This window comes from Mercenaria mercenaria, chromosome 1 (assembly GCF_021730395.1).
Source record: "Mercenaria mercenaria strain notata chromosome 1, MADL_Memer_1, whole genome shotgun sequence".
Taxonomy (NCBI): domain Eukaryota; kingdom Metazoa; phylum Mollusca; class Bivalvia; order Venerida; family Veneridae; genus Mercenaria; species Mercenaria mercenaria.
In genome coordinates, this window is record NC_069361.1 from 12,220,190 (window position 1) to 12,240,315 (window position 20,126).

General features: G+C 34.3%; 1 protein-coding gene across 5 annotated transcripts in view; it reads left to right on the forward strand.

The window, feature by feature from the left end:
• Positions 1-20,126, forward strand: part of LOC123544970 (extended synaptotagmin-1-like) — a 153,334-nt gene that overhangs the window by 123,166 nt on the left and 10,042 nt on the right. For 3 of the 5 annotated variants that reach the window (XM_053539902.1, XM_045331155.2, XM_053539906.1), the window contains 5 exons: positions 819-862; positions 14,115-14,246; positions 17,374-17,476; positions 18,848-18,947; positions 19,843-19,954. In XM_053539902.1, coding sequence (XP_053395877.1) covers positions 819-862; positions 14,115-14,246; positions 17,374-17,476; positions 18,848-18,947; positions 19,843-19,954 — 491 coding nt within the window. Of the gene's footprint in view, positions 1-818; positions 863-4,605; positions 4,651-14,114; positions 14,247-17,373; positions 17,477-18,847; positions 18,948-19,842; positions 19,955-20,126 lie in introns of all 5 variants that reach the window. The other 2 variants (XM_053539907.1, XM_053539908.1) reach the window with 2 other exon arrangements.

The window sequence follows — 20,126 nt, forward strand, 5'->3', positions numbered from 1 at the left end:
TAGAAAACCAGATGGGGTGATAATTATTCTTTAAATACGCATTTTTGACTCCATTGCCTGTATTATCAATATAAAACTTCAGAACAGTTTAGTAAACATTAAAATAAAACAATGTTGCATGTGAAAAATTATAACATTATGAATAAAAATGATTTTTCTAAATTTTCTTAGCTTAAAATTTAGTCACAGTGATTTTCCTTCTACATTCCATAAAATATACGCTGGGTAATGTGTTCAAAATATAAAAAAAGTCCTTCTACCATCAAAAGGCTTAGTATAATGATATATAATTTATAAATGATTCTTGAAAAATAATTTACAAGGAACAGTAGACACAAATTGAATTAACAGTTATAATCATCAGTATTTTAGGAGTTGTTGTTGTTTAGCAAAAAGGGATAAAAAAAATTTCATAGCATCGTTATAGAATTTTAGAATTTCTCAGCTGTCATAAATGTTTTAATGTCTGTAAGCTGGAGAGACATTCAGGCAGATTAGTTCTAATACTGTTTGCAGAACTCTATAATGACCGATATCATATTGATTGTTTTTCATTTCCATCAGTGATTATTTACAAACAAACTGTTTAATCAAATTATCTACTGAAGTAAAAATCAGCATTTTATATTGGAATGAAAATTAAATACTACAATTATTATAGAGGTTTCCCAAAATTTAGCATTTGAACTGTGTGCAGGCTGCATTTTAAACATGTCAGAACAAGATTTTTGTAAAAAATTGAGCACTGTTTAAATCAACGGTTTTACTGAAATTCATAAATTGTGTATTAAAAGAATGTAATGTGTTTTTGATTTCAGAATGAACTCGTTTGCAGCATTCCAAGATTTAGATACATCAGGAGGTAAGAAATAATATTTTTTATTATCATGGATTGCTAGATACGATTTTTTTCTAAATTTTGTTTGCTGCAGCAGTGCTATTACATAATTTTCAGTCTTGTTTAACAAATGTTATCATTGAATATGAATGAAAAAGCATGCTTAGCTTTTATGTTTAGAAAGAATAGCTGCATGCGGTATGAATTTTACTAAAATTTTCAACAGGAAACCCAAGAAAAGATGTGTCATATTCCATTTTCTGGAACTTTTTAACTATCTGAACCAAAGATTCAGAGTGAGCTATTAGTGTGGATGGATTGTCTGGCATTCTTCATCTACAATTTTACTGTGAACACACTAAAGGTCACAACTTTAACCCAGTCTTAATGAAACTTGGTCAGAATGTTTGCCTCACAAAAATCAAATCTGGTAAAAAAAAAACCTTGTTAAGACTATAAAGGCCACATTTTCTACTTGAACTTCATGAAACCTGCATAAAAAAAATGTGTATACTAGCTTTTAAGGGGCTACAATCTCTACCTGATTTTATATGAAACATAGAATGTTTACAAAAGTCGAGTTGAGGTCAAGTTTAAAACTGGGCCATCTTGGTTCAAAAACTAGGTCACTAGGTCAGATTATAGAATTGCCCTTTAAACTATATTGAGTCTGTGTTTTCTACCTGAACTACATGAAACCTGGTCAGAATGTTTATTTTTAGCTTGACTATATGAAGTATAAGGAGAACTATCCTACTAGAACCGGCGTTGGCGTCAGCGTCAGCGTCCTTTCACGTCCCCACCTTAAAGTTTTTTTACACTTTCTCTTTTTTCTTCTTATCTCTGTAATTACTAGATGGATTTGACTCAAACTTAAAATAGTTACTCCTCATTATCACCCACATCATCTGACATCAGGGTCATAACTCTGGCACCAATATTTCATGATTTATCCCCCTGTTCACTTAGATTTTCAGGTTAAAGTTTTGATGCACTTTCACTCTATCTCTGTTATTACTGAATGGATTTGATTCAAGCTCAAAATAATTGCTCAGCATCATCACCCACATCATATGACAGAAGGTGCATAAATCTAGCTAAGATATTTCATGAATTATTCCCCCTTTTTACTTAGAATTTCTGGTTAAAGTTTTGATGCACTTTCACTCTATCTCTGTTATTACTGAATGGATTTGGTTCCTATTTAAAATGGTTGTTCAACATCATCACCCACATCATATGACAAAAGGTGCATAACTCTGGCACAATTTTTTTCTGAATTATTCCCCCTTTTTACTTAGAATTTCAGGTTAAAGTTCTGATGGACTTTCACTCTGTCTCAGTTATTACTGAATGGATTTGATTCAAACTTAAAATATTTGTTCAGCATCATCACCCACATCACATGATACAAGGTGCATAACTCTTGCACCAATTTTGCATGAATTATGCCCCCTTTACTTAGAATTCAAGGTAAATTTTGATGCATTTTCAGTATATCTCAGTTATTACGAAATGCATTTGATTCAAACTTGAAGTAGTTGTTTCACATCATCACCTACATCATATGACACAAGGTGCATAACTCTTGCACCAATACTTTATGAATTATGCCCCCATTTTGCTTAAAATTATACTTATATAGTGTTTTGATACACTTTATCTTTACCTCCCTTATTACTTCATATTTTTGACACAGACTCAAGCTGTTGTGTAATATCTTCATTCACCATTGGAGTCATTAAACACTTCAGTGACAGCTCAAGTTTCCTCACTATCCGGCATCGAAATAGTCAAGTGTGCTGTCTCCTGTGACTTCTCTTGTTATATGATCTTACCTTTATTATAAACTTGGTAGACACATAGGTCACCAGATCAGGTCATAGAAAGAAAACGTCTAAAGGCTAAATTTGCCACCTAGTTTACATGAAACATAGTCAGAATGTCTGCCTGTTTTAAGTTTAGATTACATTAAACTGGATCATCTGGGATTGAAAATCAGGCCATTATGTGAAATCCTAGAAAAACTTTAAGAACATATTATATCTAATATTCTTACAGACTTCAAATGAGTGTCTTAAGTAATTATGTCTTCCACCACACAGTGGTATGGGAGTCATATTGATTTACTCCAGTCTGTGTGTCTGTCACAAAGGTTGTCCACACTCTAAGTTGAACATTTCTCATCCGACCTTCACCAAACTTGAACAAAATGTGTTTGACCATGAGACCTTGACCAGGTTCAATAACTAGCCAAATCTCCAGGAATTTTGGAGTTACAGCCATTGAATTACCGAAAAATCGGCCTTTTTACTCTTGCCCACACTCTAAGTCGAAATTTTCTCATTCAGTCTTCACCAAACTTGAACAAAATATGTTTGGCCATAAGACCTTAGCCAAGTTTAATAACTAGCCAAATTGGTTTAGGCATTTTGGAGTTAGGCCCTTGAATTACTGAAAAAAATCGGCCTTTTTGCTATTGTCCGCACTCTAAGTCAAACATTTCTCATCCGATCTTCACCAAACTTGAACAAAACGTGTTTGACCATAAGATCTGGGCCAAGTTGGATTACTAGCCAAATCTATACAGGCATTTTGGAGTTACGGCCCTTGAATTACCAAAAAATTGGCCTTTTTACTCTTGTCCGCATTCTAAGTCGAACATTTCTCTCCTGATCTTCACCAAACTTGAACAAAATGTGTTTGACCATAAGACCTCAACCAAGTTCGATAATAAGCAAAATCAGTCCAGGCATTTTGGTGTTCTGGCCCTTGAATTGTAGTGAGTAAACAGTATATAAAGACTGACTTTTTATTTAGATGATTAGGCAGTTGTGGGAGACATTCGCTTTCCTCAAAAACAGCTCTAGTTTTGGATAAAATGCAAGCCGTAGGTAATTTTAGATAAAAAGTAGGTCATTAGGTCAGTTCATAAACCTTCTAAACACTATACAGGTCACATATTTACCTGATCCTGATGGAATCTGTTCAGAATTATTGTCTTTAAAATATATGACACAAAAGTTACATTGATTTAAAACTTGGTCAAAAGAAAGATAAAACATCACTTCCTCTCTAGAAAAAAAAATTCACTGGATCTGTATTAACTTTTCTTTTGCTTGTACACATGTTAGTGAATTATGGCCATCAGGCTGTCTTGTTGGTAAATGGAACAGTTACTAAAATCTGTTATTGAAATAGTCAAAGTTGATCTACTGAAAGCATACAGTTGCAATGAAATTAGTTTATTCATGCCTGTTGATGATTGTTGAAATATATTCACTTGCACTGAATGATTTTTTGTTTATTTTTTTGCTTGTTTTTCATCTGATAGCATTGAATAAAAAGTATTTTTTGAAAATATGTAATATTTTAACCCTTAGCCTGCTGCAGGCGAATTTAACAGCCTTTGCAAACAGCTTGGAACCAGATCAGACACCGATTAAATCGGCGTCTGATCAGGTTCCAAGCTGTTTGCTACTCTGACAATATTTCTTCCAATTTTGGAGCAAATTGAATGAACTTAACAATTTTAGCAGACGACATTTCCAGCAGACGACAATTTATCTAGCATGCTAAAGGTTAATTTTCATGCCACATGCTTTAGAAAATACTGAAATTGATGCACTTCTTGGTCTGATATATTCCATATTCACATAAAGAAAACTAATATCCTTTATGTATGAATAATAGCAGGAAATATCCAAGAAAATAAGACATTTAAAAGACATATGTCTGAATTTTTGTACTTCATTCCGTTGCAACAGAAGATGCGCATACAGAAAAAGAAGATAAAACAAGTGAGGTCAATGGTAAGGTCAAGGTCTTATCCATGGTGATAGGTGCTATATTTAGCTTCAGATATAACCTGAACTGTAATGTTTTTATATTAAGCTAGAATCTCACTGCACTAGATGGACTTGCTTATGAGTAACTGATCCGTAGAACTGCTAACTAATTCGTAAGTCATCTGGTATATCTGTTCAGAAATCGGGGGCATCCAGGGGCAAGGGTGCAAAGTTTTGAACATGCTCAAAATTTTGCCACGGATAATATATCCATAAGGAATCTGTAATAAATCCATAACAGTTCTGAAAAGATCTTAACGGATCTTAAAAGATCGTAACAGTCCGGAAGACAATCACTGTGGTAAAAAAATACAAGCTATTACTGTAAAATCATTTAATTTCATGGGCAGGAAATTTCGTGCTTTTGGTCAAAACGGCAATTTTTATGGGGATATGAATTCGTGGATTTCAACTTTTGAACATAAAACAAATGGGAATTTTACTTGTTTGTTTGGATTAAATTTCGTGGATTGACCACAAAATCCATGAAAATTAGTCCCCCATAAATATTAATGATTTCACAGTATACTTTGTTCTGGTTCTAATAAGGTTTATTAAGGTTCTGTTATGATTGCATAATGCTGTGTTCACACTAGCAGATCCGTTTTATTTTTATCAGGCACTAATTGGCTATAATTTGTATATGACATTTAAAACCCATCAAAATATCATCCAGTTTGCATCCACACTAGGCAGTGTGGTTTAAATATATACATGCAATGTTGGAAGTAAACAAATATTTTGCAATAAGCAAAAAAGATTGCAAAGAAGGAGGCTAACAGAAACAAGGAGTCATCAATGTTTAAACTTCTGTGTTCATCTAAGAATTTCTGTTCATTCCATCTATAGTCCATTTTGATCATCAGCATGACTCCATATCGCAATTTAATGTTTTTGTTTCATCAACACTCCAATTACTTTTGCCAGCCATAGCATCAATTGTTTGATACAAAAGAGAAACACATGGTATTCTTCCACCAAAAGGTAAGATCTGTGAATTTGGGATTGTAAATCCAGTTATAACTCACATTTGCATTCACACTTGTAAAATAATGTAGTATTACTTTTTAATATAGTATTAAAACCACCTCCCAAGGTAGTTTAATACTGTGTTCAGACTACATTTTAAATCCTATATTAACTTGGGTTTATTTTTTAAACTCGTTTGCGTCCACACTATATGTGGTGTAAAACGTGAATTGTGTAAAGGTCAAGTGGGTTCTATAATATAGCATTAAAACTACCTCAGGAGGTGGTTTTAATACTATATTAAAAAGTAATACTGCATTATTTTACAAGTGTGAACGCAAATGTGAGTTATAACTGGATTTACAATCCCAAATCCACAGATCTTACCTTTTGGCGGAAGTTTCTCTTTTGTATCATACAATTGATGCTGTGGCTGGCAAAAGTAATTGGAGTGTTGATGAAACAAAAACATTTAAGGCCATTATTTTTTTATTTTTTGGTTTACGAACCGCCAGGATGACACATGGTCGTAGGAGGAGGGAAAAAAAATAAAATTAAAAAACAGAATCAGAATTTTTTTTTCCCGTAGGAAACGGACCTTTGAAAGGAATATGGGTAAATTCTACATAACATCACACAGGCTGCATGTTATAATCTTCTTTCCCACTTTTGATGCTTTTTCCTGCAAATATACCTGTGACCTTGGTTATATTTGATTAAAAATGAGCCTTGGGGCTTGTCATAGCAGCTTGAGAAAAAAAATTGTCTTGGTATTTCTCTGAAATTACATTTAGGTAGCAGGTAGCTGTATCATTTTTCTTGAAAGGACTGTACTATACATAAAAACTGCACATATTCTCACAAACTAAATGATTGGAGACATAGAAGTCATATGTTGAACACTGACTGAAATTAATACCTTCTGTTAAAACAACAGATGGAAGAATCTAATATTCCCCACATTTGAACAACACTCACCATGGATATATGATTTTACACTCAGCAGCTTTCAAGCATCTTGGCTGTTTATGGACCCAGTCTGAAACTTAGGGGTACAGCATACACTGCACTGTGCCTAATAAGCAATTATCTTTTTAAGCGTTAGGAATAGGAAGTGTCTAGCCATCTGGTAAACAGACACCTAGCCTATGTCTGTTAACTGGAAGCCTTGCCTTTCCTCATATGTTTTTCTTGGTATTTGTTAATTTATTTTAAGAATAGGCCTAATGTAACACAATTATTTAACAGTTCATCTTTGAAATGATCTTTGAAAATTTTGTCAGTCAGTATTTGTCTTGCCACATCTACTGCACAGCTACATTGCAAAAGACAGTAATTACATCTATAATCAGCATTAATCTGACGTACAATAATTTCATTAAAAATACCAAATTCATAACTTATAAACAAAATAGGTTACTGGACGCCAAAAAGCTGTACAGGCTAGACGTTTGCTTACCGGGACTTACAATTTCACAGTTTTAATGTCCCCTGTACCAGTTTATATCACCAAACAAAAGCACTGTCATCATTGTGTATTTAAATGATATTTTTCGGGAAAAAATGCTTTCAAGTTCGCGTAATAAGCGGTGCATAGAATCACCGTAATAAGCATTGCGCTATTGAAACGACAGTTACCATAAACGTAGTTGTATACTAAGTACAGACTGCATATCACCGACAATTGGCCATTTTTTTCAGGAAAGCACTACGTCGCAACTTTGAATGTTCTTGCATTTTCATTAAAATTACTTCAAAACTTTGGAAATAATCATGTAGATAATACAGCCTGGGCGCAGCCATTTTTAAACGTTTCGTAAATTGCGTAACAAGCATGTTGATTGGGCGCAGTATATATCGGAAATTTTAATTGGACGTTTATGTCATGCATAAGATATGAAGTTTAAAAATAGAATTATAGGAATTCCTAATGTTGATTTGACTCATTCACTGTAACGGATATTCGAAGAACGAGACTTTTTTTTTCTTTTTGGAATACGCAATGCATTTTTTCTTCTGCAAGCTTTCATGTCATAGCGGAGGAAATAAAAAAATCACGTTTTTTCAATTTTATTTTTTTTCTGAAAACACGTTTTTTTGAGCGGCGGTTCCGTAAACCGAAAGATCAAAAATAAAAGGCCTAATTCTGATATGGAGTCATGCTGATGCTAAAAATGGACTATAGATGGAATGAACAGAAATTCTTAAATGAATACAGAAGTTTAAACATTGATGACTCCTTCTTGTTTCTGTTAGCCTCCTTCTTTGTAACCTTTTTTGCTGAGTGCAAAATATTTTTTTAACTTCCAACATCGCATGTATATATTTAAACCACATTTCTTTGCCTAGTGTGGACGCAAGCTAGATTATATTTTGATGGGTTTTAAAAGTCAAATACCAATTATAGCCAATTAGTGCCTGATAAAAATAAAACCAATCTGCCAGTATGAACACGGTATTAATGCTATATTACAGAACCCACTTGACCTTTACATAATTCACGTTTTACATCACATATAGTGTGGACACAGACGAGTGTAAAAAATAAACCCAAGTTAATATAGGATTAAAAACGTAGTCTGAACACGGTATCAGAGATTTATAATGTAACAAATTTGCAAAATGCCATTTTTTCTACACATCCGGAGCAATCTGGGGATGGGAATTCAGAACTCATCTGCAAGCCCATCCGGGGCAGTGTGATTCTAGCTTAACAAAATCTTTACTTTGAAAGGGTGCAATTCTATGTTTTGCAGAAATGCTCTCTTTTATAATCTGATATAACTGAGCTTGAATACACTTGGTTTTCTTTTGGTGGTGTTTTCTTCAAAGAAGTTCGAGTTTTGAATGATTATAGAGTTGAGGTGCAAACAAATCTTGTTAACCTACTTATGTTTGTATTTAGTAATATATAAAAGCTTATCATTGCAAAAGTCCTTGGTAATGCTATCCCTCAATGTGTGTTTCACAAAATGTTATAAACATCTTTTCAGGATTATACTTTATCAGTAAAAGGTTAATTATTACATCAATTTCATTTGAAGAACAATTATAATACATGAAAGTAGCTTCAGTAACTTGCAAATAGATAATATGTTCTTATACTTTTGAAATGAAGTGTTTTTAGCTCACCTGTCACGAAGTGACAAGGTGAGCTTTTGTGATCGCGTGGCGTCCATCGTCCGTCGTCCGTGCGTCCGTCCGTCCGTAAAGTTTTGCTTGTGACCACTCTAGAATTCACATTTTTCATGGGATCTTTATGAAAGTTGGTCAGAATGTTCATCTTGATGATATCTAGGTCAAGTTTGAAACTGGGTCAGGTGCGGTCAAAAACTAGGTCAGTAGATCTAAAAATAGAAAAACCTTGTGACCTCTCTAGAGGCCATATTTTTCATGAGATCTTCATGAAAATTGGTCAGAATGTTCACCTTGATGATATCTAGGTCGAGTTCGAAACTGGGTCACGTGGGGTCAAAAACTAGGTCACTAGGTCTAAAAATAGAAAAACCTTGTGACCTCTCTAGAGGCCATATTTTTCATGAGATCTTCATGAATATTGGTCAGAATGTTCACCTTGATGATACCTAGGTCAAGTTTGAAACTGGGTCACGTGGGGTCAAAAACTAGGTCACTAGGTCTAAAAATAGAAAAACCTTGTGACCTCTCTAGAGGCCATATTTTTCATGAGATCTTCATGAATATTGGTCAGAATGTTCACCTTGATGATACCTAGGTCAAGTTTGAAACTGGGTCACGTGGGGTCAAAAACTAGGTCACTAGGTCTAAAAATAGAAAAACCTTGTGACCTCTCTAGAGACCATATTTTTCATGAGATCTTCATGAATATTGGTCAGAATGTTCACCTTGATGATACCTAGGTCAAGTTCGAAACTGGCTCACGTGGGGTCAAAAACTAGGTCAGTAGGTCTAAAAATAGAAAAACCTTGTGACCTCTCTAGAGGCCATATTTCTCAATGGATCTTCATGAAAAATGGTCAGAATGTTCACCTTGATGATATCTAGGTCAAGTTCGAAACTGGGTCACGTACGGTCAAAAACTAGGTCAGTAGGTCTGAAAATAGAAAAACTTTGTGACCTCTCTAGAGACCATATTTTTCATGGGATCTTTATGAAAATTGGTCAGAATGTTCATCTTGATGATATCTAGGTCAAGCTTGAAACTGGGTCACGTGCGGTCAATAACTAGGTCAGTAGATCTAAAAATAGAAAAACCTTGTGACCTCTTTAGAGGCCATATTTTTCAAGAGATCTTCATGAAAATTGGTCAGAATGTTGACCTTGATGATATCTAGGTCAAGTTCGAAACTGGGTTACGTGCGGTCAAAAACTAGGTCAGTAGGTCTAAAAATAGAAAAATCTTGTGATGTCTCTAGAGGCCATATTTCTCAATGGATCTTCATGAAAATTGGTGAGAATGTTCAGCTTGATGATATTTAGGTCAAGTTCATAACTGGGTCATGTGCGGTCGAAAACTAGGTCAGTAGGTCGAAAAATAGAAAAACCTTGTGACCTCTCTAGAGGCCATATTTTTCACGAGATCTTCATGAAAATTGGTGAGAATGTTCACCTTGATGATATCTAGGTCAAGTTTAAAGGTGGGTCACATGCCTTCAAAAACTAGGTCATTAGGTCAGATAATAGAAAAACATTGTGACCTCTCTAGAGGTCATATTTTTCAATGGATCTTCATGAAAATTGGTCAGAATTTTTTATCTTGATGATATCTAGGTCACATGTGCTCAAAAACTAGGTCACTATGTCAAATAATAGAAATAACTAGGTCATACTCAGTTCAACACTGGGTCATGTGGGGATAGGTGAGCGATTCAGGACCATCATGGTCCTCTTGTTCTATTTAAATGTTAGGGGAGAGTGCCGATCTATGGATCGCAGTGTCCTGAGTTCATAATGATAATGTTCTCCGTGACGATTTGGTAAAAAACATTCATATGGGGAAATTACTTGTGGCCCCTGTGAAATGAAACGTTACTGTTCATGCATTTTTCATGAATGGAGTTCATGAACACTTCATGAATTGTTTGTGAAGATAAAATGGCACAAATTCTTGAAACATTCTTAAATACTGTGTTCTTGAACAGTGCATGAAAAGTGGAAGATGACCTCAAGAACTAATGTACATGAACAGTTCATAAAATATTCACTTCATGAATAGTTATTGATATTTTGTTGAACATGAATAGTTCATGAACTTCTTGCTCTATGTTTTTATTGTGCCATTTTATCTTCACGAACTAGCAGTGAACTGTTCATGAACATGATTCTTCATTAGTTCATGAACTACCTGTCATGAGTAGTACATGGAAGATTCAAGAAAATAACATCATGATTGTCCCTTTAACCTTTTATCATGGACAATTCAAGAACTCTGTGTGATTCTTTAGTAGTACATGAACTGTTCATGATTCATGATAAACTGAACAATTCTTTAATGGTTTGAAGTGTTCATGATTTTAAGAACTGCATTTCGCAGGGGAGGGGGGACAGGTTTGTACTGGTACAGAATCCAGGAACACAGATTAGGTTAACTGCCCACCATTGCATAACTTAAATACTGTTGAAAAGCGGCATTAAACCCAAACAAGTAAACAGTTTTTCTAGATTTATTACTTTAAAAGGCTAAAGTTTATATACTATAATGTATATCATGTGTAACAGCTTTATAAATCAATTATTGACAAAGCAGTTGTTGCTATAAGCAACAGATTGCAGCATTCCCTTATTGCAGTAATCTATAGATTGTGACTGAAATTATGAAATTCCCTTGTGAATGAGATGATGAAATCAAAAATTTCAGTTTTCGAAAATGTTAGATTTATCGGTGACGCATTTGGAAAGTGCTAATATAATCAGAACAAAATGATTAATGTAAATAGTTGCATATGCAGCATGCATACAGACTTTTCCTTAGATGTCAAGGATTAGGTCTTTGGATGTTCTATGGTTGTTTTTATTTCTGTTTCATAAAACCCAGTTATTAGATTGGTAAATGTTGTGAGCAAGCAGGTGGGTGTGCAAGTGTACAACATCAAACTTTTGTTTTGGCTCAGTAATTGAGGTAGGAGTGACTGAATACAATGACACTTATTGTATAGGTAGCTTGCATAGAGACAGAGTTACAGATTGGATATGAGGTTACTAGGATCAAAGTCAAGGTCAAGGCCACCATTGCTAAAAATAGAAAAAAAGATTGCCGCTAGATAACTTTAGCCAGGAATGACATATTGCAATGATACTTGGGATTTAGGTAGGTTGCATGGAGAGGGAGCTTGGGATTGCATAATTATGGAGTCATTAGGATCAAGGTCAAGGTCAATATTACTTCAAATAGAAAAATAGTATCTGCTCTATAATTTTAGTCAGAAATGCCGTATGGCAATGAAATTTGGTATATAAGTGGCTTGCATGGAAAGGGAGCTTTAGCATGCATATGGGGTTACTAGGATCAAAGCCATGGTCACCATTACTAAAAACAGCAAAACTGTTTCCTTTCAATAACTTGAGGCGGGAGTAACATATGGCAATCAGCCTTTGTGCTAGGTAGTTTGCATGGAGAAAGAGCTTGGGATTGCATTTAGGTTCACAATGCTCATGGTCAAGGTCACAATTACTAAAATTAGAAAAATTGTTTCCTTTCAATAACTTGAGGCGGGGGTAACATATGGCAATCAGCCTTTGTGCTAGGTAGTTTGCATGGAGAAAGAGCTTGGAATTGCATTTAGGTTCACAATGCTCAAGGTCAAGGTCACAATTACTAAAGTTAGAAAAGTTGTTTCTGCTCAGAAATTTTAGTTAAAACTGAAGGATTGCAACAAAACTCAGTGTTTTGGTAGCTTGCATGGAGACAAAGTTTGGAATTGCATATCGTGTCAGCTAAATTAATTGAGTGAGGAATGACATAAGTCAGTGAAACTTTGTATGTACTTAGCTAGAAAGGAGAGGGAGCTTGGAATTGCATATGGAGTCACTAGTGTCAAGTCAAGGTCAAGGTTACTGTTGCCAATAATAGAAATACAGTTTCTAATTTGAATTAAAAGTGACTGATTGCAATAAAACTTGGTTTCAAGGTCAAGGCCAGCATTTCTAAAAATAGAGAACACAACTTTCTATCTGCAGTCTTAGTATGTTCCATGTAATGATGGAACTTCAGTATTGGTGCTTGTTTTATCTGTACTTCTGAATTAGCCTGATCAGATGTAGTCAGATATGTATTAATTTTTAAGCAGAACATGATGTTGTGATGCAAAGTTAGAAAGCCCGGTTTTTGTGAAATATCCACTTCTCATATTTTATCAAAATTTTGTTGCTGTGTTTGTTCTATAATTTGAATTAAGAACAAGAAAGGTGGATATTTCACACAAAAAACGGGCTTTCTAACTTTGCATAACAAGTCTTGCTTTTAGGTGGAAACTAAAGGGATTTATTAGGTTCTTGGCCAATAAATTATGATGTTTACCAGAACAAAATGGTCATGATATGCTCCCTGTACTTGTAGTAATGCATTTTTGTCAAATGAGAATTATTCCCATAGTTTTATCTATAAGATACTATATATCTCTTTTAAATGATGAACATGTATTCTTTATTAGAACTATAGATTTGTAATGATTATTTTGCTAACATTGCTGTGGTATATTAGCTTGCTTTCTGCTATTTATTATAATATTGATATTGTGTAAACATAAATCTTGTTGATTTGGGCTTTTGTTTTATGAATTTTACAGCAAAACATGTAAATCATACCCTTCCAGTGCCTGACAAAAAAGGTTTGAAATAATCTGTGATGTTGTATCTTGTAGTATATGTTATTGTTCACTGCACAGCTTTAAATTTAGGGGCCTCTGTGGCCTCCTGCTAAAAGTAGCTGAATTTAAATTCTTGTCCCTCACCAATGTGGGTTCAGAACCTTGCTTAGGTTGTAGAGTTCTTCTTGTAAGGAAGCTACCCAGTTGACTTATTGAAGGCTGATGGTTATACTCAGGTGCCTACCTCTGCATAAAACAAAGCCCAAAGGGGTTCCTGGTGTCTTCTTTGCAATCAACAGCTGAAACTCGGATTTTTTAAACCAATGTCATGGTCATTATAACCTCAGGTACAAAGTATACAGGGGTTATATTGGAGTCAACAGTGCTCAGGTGACATTTAAAAGGCCATCTTATTTGGTGATAAAATGTGAAGACCTAATTTTACTTGATCAGTCTGTTCATTTCTTGTCAGTCTGTATGGTGTTTTGTATGTCCATAGCTAGTCTGACAGAATTTTTCAAGTCAAAGATTATTTCTTTGAAAGCAAAATTATGAAAGAAGTTGTGTATCTTGATTGACTTCATTCGAGACTTTCCGAAGTCTGTATTATACCAAATCAGTGGTATTTGTTAGTACTATTTTCATGTGGGTTGGCTGGTATTTTTGGCCTTTCAGAGTCTACAGTAGGGCAAAGCAAGTATCATATTGTCAGCGATAGTTCAGAAAATATGAATCTATACAGTGCCAGTGATTCCAAGAACAATAGTGCAGTTTCCCCATCCTCTGATATTGTTGCTTTAAGTCCAAGCAAGTACCTTGTTGAATAATTGATTAAAAACTTTTCACAAGTTATTGTTGATGTTATTCCACACTAGATATAAATTGTCATTTATTTTTAATTTGTATGTTAATGTGTTCATGTTGATATAAAGTTCACAAAAGTTACAATTTTATTGTTGATGGTATTTCAAAATGGTTACAGTTTTATTAGTTAAAACTAAAAACTGGTGTTACCTGACACTACTTAAAGTTTTATTTCTCACAGTAGGTAGATATTACTTTAATGTCTCATTTATCTGTTCATCATAATGTAAATCTGATATGTTCACAATACAATTTAATTTTTGAGTAATTTTGCAATAACTGTGAATTATGATGTTATTGATACCCAGTTCACAAAAGTAACAACATTTGTTGTTTGTTAAGGCACTACTGAAAGCTGCTGTATTTTGTATTTTTGCATGTCTGCATGTATGTTCTGTTGTCCTTTTTGCTATTTCCTACATATATTTCTGTATTTTAGGGTTAAAAATAGCCAGATCTTGTATTTTGTAATATTTTTAGCTCGACTATTGCTTTGGGAGTCGGTAGGTCAAAGGTTAAGTTCACATTGACCTTGAGACTGCAGATGTTTATCAGTTATTTACTGGAGAATTCTTGATCGTAGGGCTTCCAGATTTTTTTTATGATTGCCTACAGTTAATAGGGATCTGTAAATCAAAGGTCAAGGTTACAGTTGTCAATTTTCAAACCAATATACTTAGCATTGTTTGGCCTGATTGCCTGTAATCAGTTAATGATTCCATTTGTTTAACCCTTAGCCTGCTGGCGGCAGATGTTTCTGCCTTTGCGACCAGTGCAGACCAAGATCAGCCTGCACATCCGTGCAGTCTGATCATGGTCTGCACTGTTCGCTATTCAGTCAGTAAATTTTCAGTGAAAACCCCTTTGAATAATAAGTGGTACTGTCCAAATTGAAAGATGGACCAATCCATTATAGAAATATAGCAGGGTAAGGGTTAAGAGGTAAGTACATCAAAGGTTAGGTCACTGTGACAGTGAGAGTATAAATTGTTTCTGGTTAACAACTGGAGCTCACTAGGACCTACAGCCTTCAAACTTAGTAGAATGATTGCCTGTGGTCAATAGATTTCTTCTTAATTTTTTTTTGTGATAAGGTGAAGGTCAATTTGAAAGTTACAGTGACTCTGAGGCTGAAAATTTGTTCTCATCAATAACTGGAATTCACAAGGGCTTACAGCCTTCAAACTTTGTACTGTAATTACCAGTGGTCAACAAGTAACCTCCACCGTTTTTTTTTTTTTGGTCATGAGTTCAAGGTCAAGGTGACAGCATAGTTAGTACTGAAAATGTAATACATAGTTACCTCTTACAGGCCATTTTGTGTTTCTTGATAAAGTTTTATAGTAATCATCCCCAATGAGGACAAATGCCCAACCCCAGGTAATATAAAAGCTTCCTTAGTCTTGCATCATCTACTAGAAACATATGACCATGTGTGTTCAATGGACAAATGTCTAGTTTCTTCATATGTTATGGTTGCATACAGTTTCTTATATAATTTTGATCATTTCCTTTCTATTTTCAATAAAACAAACTTCAGTCACAAACTAAGTATGGTAATGGTTTTACATTATCATTTTGTCTGTCTCAAAACAAGTGTATTTGTGATGTAGCTAGATACTGCATATTAATGCAACTTTCCATTTAATTGAAGCAGTATGGGAAAGCATTTGATTTTACTGAAAGCAATATCTTATATTACCAATTGAAATTAATTTGAGGGTGCAAAATTGGGAGCATACCTTAACTTTAATAAGACATAATCTAATAAGGAGGAAAAAGCCATGTTTATTCTCATTTAAACACTGCAATACTGAGGTCACATTATTTGGTGAATACAGGAGCCAAGACAGAATGCTACCATATTTGGTCTTCTGTTTTGTAGAAAAGACATTTTAGTCTCAAAATTATATGACCAACAATTTTACACTTATTTAACTCACTGAATCTGTTATAAGGCACAATGTATTATTAAATTATTTTGCAGTATGTGTACCCCATCACTGTGTTTTATATTATTTAAACATGGTCACATTGAGGTCATGCCACCATACTACTTGGTGACATACATGCACCAAGAAATTTCCATTTTCTGTTTCAAAAATTTTACATCAGAGAAATATAAGAATTAAAATAAAATTTAGCGTTACCATGTTTTAACACATTTATACACTCTGAATTGGTTTTATGCTGTGTAGAATAATTTGCTTGGGTTACCGTAGGCTGTTGTGAAATTATTCTGTAGGCGTATAACTTCTTCATTGCAAAACATGGTTCTTCTGTTTATCATTTCCTAACTGGAACACCTTAGTCATGCTAATTTTTTCATAGTTTTGAAATACAGTATACAATGTAGTTCAGAATTTGTTAAAGTGTTAAATCAGCCATATTCCATCTTCATTTCAATAGGACATTGCACATTATGATTTGTTGATGATTTCATTGTAAAAGCTTAGATTTCCTTTCATCATGAATGAGAATAAATATTGCAGAGGAAGATTTAAAGAGATGCATTCAGAAACTGTTTCTCAATAACGAACTAAAGTCAGATTTTCACATCAAAATTAATGTTTGTTGCTTTATAAGCTATTTAGAAAATGCAAGTCATTGGAATGACTGTTTTGTAAAATACTTTTTCATTATGAAATAGCATCTTGCATAGTGTATAGCATAAGCTTGATAAACATTCTAATTATTTCATCACTTTTTTGATACATTGCAACCATTCTGCTTGAACTTTAACTTAGTATTAGTAATAGTATACATGAAAAAAACTTTTGAGTTTCTACAGATACTGTGAAATCATTAATATTCGTGGGGGACTAATTTTTGTTAATTTCGTGGTTGAGTCAATCCACGAAATTTAATCCAAACGAACGAATAATATTCCCATGCATTTTATGTTCAAAAGTTGAAATCCAAGAATTCATATCCTCACGAAATAGCTGTTTTGACCAACACCATGAAATTTCATGCCCACGAAATTATATGATTTCACAGTAGCGGTTTTCTTTCTCAGAATTAAATTTTGTTCAGAACTGATGGTTATAACATCATTTTCTGTTTTCAGATGGCTTTGCAGACCGTATGTTCAATGTGACAGGGAAAGTAATGAGTGTGCAGGGACTGAAATTCAGTGAGGGAACTATCTACTGTAAAGTCAGGGTTATCTCGTAAGTCCCCTCTCTTGTTTTACCCTCATAGTAACAGGTCATTGTATGTGTCTAGAAAGGTAAGTTTTTGAAGTAGTGTCATTGTTTTTTTCCATTTCTTGAATATAAGTTTGAATGTATACCAATTAGTAGCCAAACTGCAGGTCATTTTTTCTGTGTTTGCTTGTGATTTGTAAAAGTAAGTAAGTTTTCTTAACAGCTACCTATTTAGCTCAGTAGGGAGAGTTTTAGGGAGTGTGTTCAAGTCTTGCATAACGTAAATCATCTTTGTGTTGATTTGAAAGAAGACAGGAAGTTTCATATACTTTTCTCCCACCATCCACCCTGAACCATAATAGAGTAGGGGAATGGTAGTTATTTATAAACTAGAATAGAATCTAGAACAATGTAGAATAATCCACAGGTTAAGTGACCACCTTTATATGATTGAGATACTATTGAAAACTTGCATCACCTTGTCAAATAGACAAGTCCTTTTAATGTTTTAATGGCAGTTTCTAAGCCATATTGGACCATCAGCCTGCAATGAAGCATGTTTGTTTTGTCCAGATGCACTTTTGAGACTCTTGTAAAGCTAACATGCCTCTGTGGTCATTGGTTAAGATCTCTGATTTTAAATTGTTTGCTCCAAACAGCTGAAAGTCCAAAACGCCACTTTAAATATGGAGTTTTCTCTGATGAGGAGGCTCATTATGTCTCCCACCACACAGTGGTGTGTGAGACATATTGATTTACTCCAGTCTGTCTGTCTGTGTGTCTGTCTGTCACAAAGTTTGTCCACACTCTAAGTCAAACATTTCTCATCCGATCTTCACCAAACTTCAACAAAATGTGTCTGCCAATAAGTGCTCAGCCAAGTTTGATAACTAGCCAAATCGGCCTAGGCACTTCAGAATTATGGCCCTTGAATTACCAAAAACACTTTCTTATGCAGTTTTGCCCCCAAACCGGCACCTATACTACTAGTAGTATAGGCATCCTTTTGGTGTCAAGAATTAGGTAAACAGTATATAAAGACTGACTTACAATTTAGATGATTAGGCAGTTGTGGGAGACATGCGCTTTTGTCAAAAGCATCTCTAGTTATCCATTCAATTTGTGGAAAGTCAATGGTTCTACCCAGGTGTCTGTCAGTGCAAAAAAGATTGCCTGAAGAGTCATGTAAACATTTTCTTCAACTTCATTCCACCGTCAGCATTAATTAAAACCCATCAACAAGAGCAGGGGAAAAAAAGAATCTGCCACAAAGTAGGTGTTTATGTCACTACCAAGTTACCCAGATTTTCGCTTTTTCTCTTAGCTGAAGAGAAGTGATCTTGTCATTTACCTTGATTGAAACTTTTAGAGAATATGTTCTGTTTTTTTTTTCAGACCAAACAAGCACAGACTGAGACAGATATTTGGTAGTCGTGTAATAGCAAAATCACCAATGATAAAGGCAACACAACCAACCCTCAACCTGCCTATTGATGTAAATTTTGTACATTTTCATTTGTCAGGAATGAGCAGTTTAGTTGTACCCCCATGAACAACAAAGTTGTAAGAGGGGGTATACTGGTTCATGTTGTTTGTCCATCCATCTGCATGTCCATCTGTCTGTAGACACAATTTTGTGCACAACAACTCTCCTCATCCCCTTGACACAGTTTAATGAACTTCACACAAGTGATCAGTAACAACAGTAGTTGAGCATGATGCATGTTAGGTTCCTTCATAAAATTGTTTTGCAGAGTTACGAGACTTTATATTTTGTTACTGTACTATATACATAGAGTCTGCATATGCAATCTTGTGCGCACCTAATCTCCTGATTCCATGCACAAAATTTAATGAAACTTAAAACTAGTGATCAGTAGGAACCTTACTTGTGCGTGATGCATATTAGGTTCTTTTAGAAAAAAATTCTGCACAGTTATGGGACTTTGTTTTTTGTTAATATACTATATACATACAGTCTGCATATGCAATCTTAATCACCCAAACCATTGCACACAATTTAATGAAACTTCACACAGATGATCAGTACCAACCTTACTTGTGCAAGGTGCATGTTAGGTTTTTTCAGAAAAAGAAATGGTTAATTGGCTGAGTTAATTATAGATTTGGGTATTTTCATGTTATTTGTGGTTCATTCAAGCACAACAATATAGAATTGAACATCAAGATTTGAATCCTGAGAATTGCTAAAAACATTTATTAATTCTTTTGAAATTTTTGTATTCTTGTATCAAAAATCGTAAGAGCTGTTCTTTTAACTTGCAAGGAATGCCTGTTTTCAAAAAATCGCACAAAAATTTAAAATATCTACTCTAGACATCATTGGTATTTATTATAGAGTTTAATAATAATTGTTTGTTTGCTTTTAGGTGGATAGAGGTATGGGTGTCAGTGGTGAAACGTTGCTCAAATTTGATATCAAACGTGAAGGGAAGGAACATTTAGCCACAAAAGCATTCACCCTGCGGTCTTTATTTAGTGGTATGTAAAGATTAACTTTATAGCCTTTTTTTCAGTATTACTGAAATGCAATAATCAAGCCTATAACTGAACTTGATCTCAAATACATCAAATTAAGTTTGTGGTTAGCCTGTCCTGTTAGCTCAATAGATGGAACACAAGACTTCCAGTCAGGTGGTCATAGGTTTGAATT